The sequence below is a fragment of the Rhinolophus sinicus genome, unplaced genomic scaffold, assembly GCF_036562045.2.
Source record: "Rhinolophus sinicus isolate RSC01 unplaced genomic scaffold, ASM3656204v1 Contig53, whole genome shotgun sequence".
Lineage (NCBI taxonomy): Eukaryota > Metazoa > Chordata > Mammalia > Chiroptera > Rhinolophidae > Rhinolophus > Rhinolophus sinicus.
The window spans coordinates 22,617-31,121 of record NW_027423852.1 but is presented as its reverse complement, the minus strand read 5'-3'; the positions used below and the strand labels follow the sequence as shown (position 1 = coordinate 31,121).

Genomic DNA, 8,505 nt, shown 5'->3' with positions numbered 1-8,505 from the left:
TTTTCTGTTTGCTGGTAACTACTGCAGATGCATAAATGATTCTTAACAGGAAAGAAAAAGCTAAGTCCTGACTCTCACTGCCTGCACGCTATTGTTTCGCTCACAAAAACCCAATAAGGTGACTATGTCAGGATTGAGAATAGAGGAAAGGTTCAAGTCTAAGAACAAAGAAATCTTTGGCTTGAGAAACGTAACAGCTAACCCAATTTAATGTAAAGAGTTGTTTTGTAGAACAACTTTCTTAATAATCACTGTTGAAAATAGTCTTCTAAATTCACACCTTGCAGTATAGGGATTCCATCTGGGGATTTCCCATTAATGGCACTTATTTATGTGGAAGCTCTGCCTGCTTTAGCCAGGAACACAGGTCAGACAACATAGAAATAAACAGGAGGTGATCCTTCAGCCTTATAATTACTTCCCATATCAGTGCCTGTTGCAAAAAGAAATTCTGGAGATAAAAAAAGAAAACATATATTTAACTAAAAGGGAATTTTATCAAATTAAGGGAAGCGATCATTAGCTGAAATTAACCCCCTCAGTAATCTCGTACAATATAATTTTTGTTGTATTGCATTTTGTTATAGAAAACATTTGAGATTTATAATAAATATTGGAAAATTTAAAAAAAAGTTTGTAATATCCGATAATTTCCGCCACCATCCTGATGACTTTATGTTTTTCCTCCAGGAGTACAGAGAATTAGAATCTTATACTTCTTGTGATAATCAAGAAGGACAGCATTCTTCAAATATAAAGTGGAGCATCATGAGCGGCAACTCGGCCCCCCCTGCATCTGCGCAGCTCTGCTATGAGAACGTGACCGGGTCCTGTGTGAAAACCCCCTACTCGCCCGGACCCCGCCTGATTCTCTACACAGTGTTTGCCTCTGGGGCTGTGCTGGCCGTGTTTGGAAACCTCCTGGTGATGACTTCAATCCTTCACTTCAAGCAGCTGCACTCTCCAACCAATCTCCTCATCGCCTCCCTGGCCTGTGCTGACTTTCTGGTGGGGGTGACCGTGATGCCCTTCAGCATGGTCAGGTCGGTGGAGAGCTGCTGGTACTTTGGGCGAAGCTTCTGTACTTTCCACACGTGCTGCGATGTGGCATTCTGTTACTCTTCTCTCTTCCATTTGTGCTTCATCTCCATCGACAGGTACATTGCTGTTACTGACCCTCTGGTCTATCCTACCAAGGTCACGGTGTCTGTGTCAGGGATATGTGTCAGCATTTCCTGGATCCTGCCCCTTGTGTACAGCGGGGCCGTGTTCTATACAGGTGCCAATGACGATGGGCTGGAGGAATTATCTAGTGCCCTCAACTGTATAGGGGGTTGTCAAGTTGTTGTAAATCAAGACTGGGTGTTGATAGATTTCCTACTCTTCTTTATACCTACCATCGTGATGATCATTCTCTATAGTAATATTTTTCTTGTGGCTAGAAAACAGGCTAAAAGGATTGAAACTACTGGTGGCAAAACAGAATCATCCTCAAACAGTTATAAATCCAGAGTGGCCAAGAGAGAGAGAAAAGCAGCTAAAACCCTGGGTATCACGGTGATAGCATTTATGATTTCGTGGTTACCTTATAGTATCGACTCAGTGATTGATGCTTTTATGGGCTTCATAACCCCTGCCTATATTTATGAGATTTGCTGCTGGTGTGCTTATTATAACTCAGCCATGAACCCTTTGATTTATGCTTTATTTTACCCATGGTTTAGGAAAGCCATAAAACTTATTGTGAATGGTCAGATTTTCAAGGACAATTCATCATCTGTGAATTTGTTCTCTGAACAAATATAAGCAATTGGATTGAGTAAGTCGAAGATATCTTTACATTTTCCAATTGAAATTAGTTTTTGAAAATCAAGTAAGACTATTAATGAAGAGGAAAAAACTGTACTTCAAACTTAATAGGATAACTCCATGTTTTCCAGTTATATTAGGATGCGTACTTCTTTGTCACTTGTCCAAAAATGTTTATTTGACTAATAAATGTTAAATCCTATTTGTTAAGTGTGGCAGAGCTCACCATGCCCTGCTCCCTGCACACTTCCTTCCCTTCCTTTTTTTTTTCATTCCATTGACTCTTCTCTTTGGAACCTGAAAAAAATATTTGTTTTCTTTGAATACTTTCTCTTTTCCTTACAAAGTTTTATACTCACTCTCAACTTGTCAAAAAAATTCTCTGTGATTGACTTCATGGGGCTGTTGCTTTTTGTGTGTGTGTCTTTTTTTTTTGGTTTTTTTTTTTTTTTTTTTTGCTTTTTTTTGCTTTGCTTATTTTCCTAAGGGAAACATTTGGGTAGCAGTTAATCTATTGTACTTAATGTATGCACGGTGTTGATTCCAGGAAATTGCTTAAGCGTATCCTGGATTCTGTCCCTTGCATACAGTCACCCATGAGGATGGGATGGAGGAATTAGTATGTGACCTCTGCTTCATGGATAGTATCAACTTCTTATAAATCAAATTGGATATTGATAGAATTTCTATTATTTTCACATCCATCTTTGTTTAGATGATTTTGTACAGTAATCCTAGGGGCTAGAAAACAAATGAAAAAGATTAGTAGAAAGTAGAAGCATTATCAAGAAAATGCAAGACCAGGGTGCCTAAGAGAGAAAAAAGAAGCTAAAACCTTGGATATCACAGTTAGTGTTTTTGATTTCATAATTACCATATGTAATGGGTTCATTCATTAATTAATTCTTGGGTTTTGTGACATCTTCATATTTTATGAGATATTTTGCTGGTTCAGTAATTATAACTCTGCTCTAAATCATTTGATTGATGATTTTTTTTTTCACCCTTGGTTTAGAAGAGCAATAAAACTTGTAAGTGCCCTCTAATAAAAGTCAGTTCATCCACCATAAATTTAATTTCTAAATAAGCCTAAATTCCAAATAGATAATTTGAAAATTTGAAATTAATTGAAAATGTGATTGAAAATTTCCCAATAATTATGATATGAAATATAGTGTGTGGTAATGATTCATTAAATTGCGGAGGAGAAATAGTACCTCAATTTCAGCAGCATAACCCTTATGCTTTTACTTTCTTTATGAAATGAATGTGTTTAAGCATTTGATAGAAACATATTTACTAATAGTGGTTGACATAAAGTTCATATTTTCTAGTTTCCTCAAATCTGTGCTCTTCCCTGCTCTGTCAGTTGTTGATTATTTTCTTCTTCCAGGCCTCCTGTATCTTTTTTGCCTTGCCTACCAAGCTTACCTTTCTGTCATTTTCAGAACTTTCCTGATTCCGTGTTCCCTGTGAAAGTCTTGTATTTCCTGTCTTTCTCTGGACTCAGTTAACTTTGAATTCATTTTGAGTCACTTGTTTCTGAGGTTCGGTCTTTCTGGGGCTCCTATAGATTTCTGGTCCATATACGTCATCCATTTTGACTCAAGACAAGACACATATTTGATATTTTGTGTGGTATTTTGTAATTGTGGAAATAACCATGAGCAAATGCTACAATTTTAGCAGTGGTGATTGTCCTTTTACATGAGGTGTGCTGTTTTACCTACCAGTCATGATGGAGGGAAATTTTCTGCCATTTTTTTTTTATAAACAGTATTCAAAGTTTATACGTTATCCATGATAGAAATAAAAATGATTAGAAGTTATGGGGAAAGAAAGAATGGTTTATACAAGATATCTTGATATGGCATATAACTTTTTGGGACAATAATGTTAAGCATCTTGCTTCGTGTATTTCACAAAATCAAAACTGATTTCTTCCAGTTTATGGAATAAATTAGATGATGTTAAAAAATTAGAGAAAATATAGATTTTGCATTATTTCACCGGTGGCACAAAAAATCCATATAGATTCACACACTCAATTTAAATTTCTTGAAACTTTAAAAAAAAACAAAGCCATGTTTAGGAAAAAAAAGAAAAAACAAATGGGAAAAACCATTGGCAGTATATATGATGAAAAAGGGTTAATGGGTTTAAAACTGTAAAATCTTTTTAAAAATAAGGCAGAGACAAACATTCCACTAAAGAAATGAACAGGCAAATTTACAGAGGAAAAATATAAATGGTTAATAAATACATTAAGATGCCAATGGTATAAATCATTTAAAAATGTAACAGAGTTTTATATATCAAATTGGCAAATATTAGAATGATCAATAATATCTGATGTTAATTAGCATGTGGAAAATTGAGGACTTTTGTAAGAGTTGAACCTACTCATATACATCTAAGGAAAATATAATTTAGTTTCTCCTTTCTCAGGTGAATTAAAATATTTATATAAAAATTTAAATCATACATGTCACAGTCCTCAGGTGAAGCCAGGGTTCTAGGAGGGGCAGAGAACCTAGACCGAAGGAACCGTATTTCTAAAGTAATTTCTCAGTATTTATGCATTTTATTGTTGCTTTCAAATTCTAAGCCAGTTATGTGGAAATGCCAGGCTGGGAATGAGCTGGACTGTGGCAAACCTCTCATTGGTCAGAAATAGGAGAAAACTAAGAATGATGGAGTAAGTGTTTCATAATAGAACATTTATTCAACTTACAGTACTGTCCTTTATTGTTAAACAATGCCTTTTCCATACTTTAGATATTAAACCACACTTTAATGAAATATTGTCAAAGTACATACAGTTGCTGCTGCTGCTGCTGCTGCTATTTTTGATGTTCTTAGCTGGTAAAGTTAAAAGTTAGTTATTTGTTAGTTCCCCCAATTTTTAACCAATTTTATTATTTCTGAAACCCAAATTTCTAGGAATCACTATCCGGACCCATTTGTATTTTTAATAGCAAAGGTGATATTTCAGCAGGTAACACTATTATGCCTCTCAAAACAAACCGGGGCAGCATCTGCTCGACTCCAACCATTAGAGGCGGTGAAAGAGTAATGAACGATAATAAACCTGATATGATCCAATGGGAGCAGATGTCCATGAAATCAACCACACAGAGACATTAATATAAGTTACAGTCTATGAAAAGAGAAGGACTGTCCTCCATTTTTTTACCTTTTTTTTACACCATTGAACTTATTAGAAATCTAAGTTACTTTATATTTTCATATTTGGGATTAGTCAATAAAGAGCACGCAGCCTCATGCTGAGGTGAGATGTAAATCGGAGGCGCTTCTTAAAGCCTCTAAAATTCTTGCACATAAATGATTTCCTATCTTGCTCATAAGACCATCTTGAGTAAATGCATTTGTATCAGATAAAGATCAAGATTAGTCAGCGATCATGTTTTTCAGGGGGTTATGATTCTAACACCAAGGACAGGCTGTAGAGGCAAACTTTGGTTACCTTACATCATCTACACTCAACCCTTAACTTTTGAACTTCTCTAAACCATTTTAAACAAAAAAATCCATTAAATGAGCCATATCCCCAGGGCCTGACAGTGTGGGACAGTCCTCATTATGATAGGTTGGGAAAAAGATGCATTAATCATCTCTGTGGTCTTTCCAGTGCCCAAACTCAGAAGTTTGTTAATGAGCGGAAAGGGTGAGAATGTTTTGTATTCTTGTCTCTTGGCGTTAGAGGCTAGAAGTACCTGAACACAAAGGAGGGTCAAAGAGTTAAACTGTAAATGAATGGTGGTTGGTGTTGATAACACACACTCAATATGTCTAATTAACAGTCCAAGGAAATCTTCAAAATATTGCATAACTGAATCAACTCTCATTCTATTTATCACATAACTCATTTGTGCTTAACAGGCATTTTTTTAGAAATGTACATTAACTGCTTATGGAATACTTTTATCAGGGTGAGAAACAACACAAAATTAATTTTTATACAATCACATTCTCCAAATGAGCTCTAGCAATTCTTCCTTCATCATCCCTTCATGGGATCTCAGACAGATGTCCAGTCACTCTGTGTTAAAGATTTTCATTCCGGTCGGCTCCAGTTTAAAACGACCTTCTATATCCAATTGACTAGCCTTGCCCTCCCTGTGTCTAGAGCTATTGGTGTCTAAGCTTAAAAAGCGTGGTTGTAGGGAAGAGGCATGTCTGAATTTTTATTCCTTTTCTGCTCTATTCCACAAGGAAAAGGAGAGAGGAGAAGAAAAGGAGCAGCATGATTTGACACCAAATTTGGTCTCCTTGTGACATTCATTTGGTGGACATGACCTCTGTGTAGTGAGCCCTCCCATAGTGTCCCTGTCATGCAGAGTATATCTGGGTGCTTCAGACATCCCTGCAGGAGGCATTTTCATTCCCAAGGTCCAGATCCTGAGATCAATACTGGTTTTATGTTTCTAACATCCTCCTCAAGCCCTGTGGGATGTGTCATGGACACTTTGTGCACCCTGAGCTGGGAGACCTGCCAGAAGGGCCGAGCCTGACTGGCTCCCACATGTCTAGTAGCCCATGAAACTCATGCATCTTTGACACTTGAAACAGTGAAAGTAGGGGCTTCTCTCCCTGCCAGCCCAATTCTCCTCCCAGCCATCTCTCTCCTAGTCTACTTGCCTCTGCTCAACATAAATACAGGGCAGGTCAGTGAAATTATTAAATAAGCAGATCTAAAGAGGGAATGAAGCATGAATCATGTTCCCAATACATTGTTCAATGGTGTGGTCACCTGGACAGAGACTCCAGAAGCAAAAACCTGTAAGGTTTCCACTCATAGACAGACTCTAGAGAGAAGTAGAAAGAGGTGATCTGGAGTGGCTCATGCACATCGGGAACTGGACACTGGGCAGGCTCTCCCTAAATGAGTCACTCATGTACCACATGACAGAGCCTACATTTGGGCGTCTGCCACAATGTAAGGCCTATGGCATTACCAGGCCGAATGAGAAAACTTTTCTCTCATTATTAATATTTCTCTCATTATTAATATTCTCCTTATTCCATTCCTGCTCTACTGTGCAATGTGGATGGGGTTACAAGAAGAAAAGGAGAGAGGAAAAAACAAACAAACATTAAAGCAGGTTTACCCCCCTCCCCATTACAGAACCATGAGGCCTAGGTTCAGATAGCCCTGACTAGAATAGGAAAGATAAAAGTGCTAAACTGGATGTGATTTTAAATCTCATTTAGAATTAGAATAGACTTTTTATGGGATTTTAAATCTCCAAAATTTCATGGACACATTTATAATCTACACCCAGTGATTTAAAACATTGGGAATGGAGAGTTAGTAGAGCAAGTCTGCGTGCACTAGTACATAAAATAGTGTAGCTATAGTCTGTTTGCAAAGCACCAAGTGCAGACTGTTCCAAATCTAGTGACATATTCAGTGGGCCACGAGTCCCAATGATACGCAAGGAAGGACAAATCTGATGACTAGAGTTCCATTTCTTTATGCTTTTCCTGAATAATTTGAAGAATACATGCCACCATCCTACCATTCATTTTGAGAGATCTCCTTCATTTTAGAAAGTTCATAATGATAACCACTTTGATGCGTAAAAAATGATTCATGCAGTTTCATATTTTCTTAATATGACAATGCACATTTTATATAAACTTATTATTTCCACAATTAAAGGAAATATGCATTTATTTGTTCAGTAAATATTTATTGATTATTCTTTATTTCCAAGTACAGTGGAAGGTTTCTGCTGGCACTATAAAAATGAAAAGAAGGGACATCTTCCTGAATAACACAGTTTTGGGGGAAAACAAATATGCACAGCAAATCATTAGAAAGCAGAAAGTAATGTCACAGACACAATGAACATAGTTGTCCCTAAGAAAGGATGCATAGAAATCCATCTATTGTCTCCATTGTTTTAATCTTTACACATGGAAAAAATATAAAGGGAAACTTTAGGTCCTGTTAAATACCTGAGCTATCAAGGGTGCATAAAATTTGCAAACATAATTATATTTTTACATATAATAATGAACTAATATAATCCGCAGGATAAAAGCTAGATGAAATTTCGAATCCCTCAACAATGCTTAGATGAGTTGAAGTCATTTGTGTGGAGAAAAGGTACAAAGGAACCAAATAAGTAAATATTATAAAACAATAAGATCATGATTTTGCTTGATGTTTAGACCAACCCTGCCTTAGTAATTAAGATACAGTTTATCTAAATGACCCTCCATTCAGCCTCAGGGGAACAAAATCTCATACAATAAAATACGATTTCAATAATGAAAAGATGTGATGATTGGAAAACCGTACATTAAAATTTTATATCACAGCAAATTAATTACTCCCTCCAATGTCCCCATCTCCCCAAAGAACTTTGTTTATGATGAACTTTTCTTTATGATGCTTATTTTTTTTAATTTGCAGAAATGTATATAAAAGCATATATTCCAAATTGTTCTCAACCAGTTGAGTATGGAGGGTGGGCGCATTCTCTTTTGTAAGGAGAGGAAGAAGTTAGTGGTTACTTCACTTACTCTCTGGCCCCTGGGTGTCCATATTGGTTCTATTGTTAAACAAAGTATGCCAGCAGGGGCATGTGACTCACTTCTTAATGCCTCAGGTTCCTCATTCTAAAATAGAAGTAATAATATCCCCTTGCTCATAAGGTTGTTGTG

The 8,505-nt window shown here is 36.6% G+C and overlaps 1 protein-coding gene across 1 annotated transcript; it reads left to right on the top strand.

Moving 5' to 3' along the window:
- The first annotated feature begins 768 nt into the window (after positions 1 to 768).
- On the top strand, positions 769 to 1,806 carry LOC141569888 (trace amine-associated receptor 6). Its single transcript, XM_074324387.1, has one exon. The coding sequence runs from the start codon at positions 769 to 771 to the stop codon at positions 1,804 to 1,806; it is 1,038 nt and encodes a 345-aa protein (XP_074180488.1).
- Positions 1,807 to 8,505: the final 6,699 nt, after the last annotated feature.

What these genes read in the sequence shown, in the direction of transcription:
- LOC141569888 (XM_074324387.1), top strand. Translation starts at nt 769, where the DNA reads ATGAGCGGCAACTCGGCCCCCCCTGCATCTGCGCAGCTCTGCTATGAG.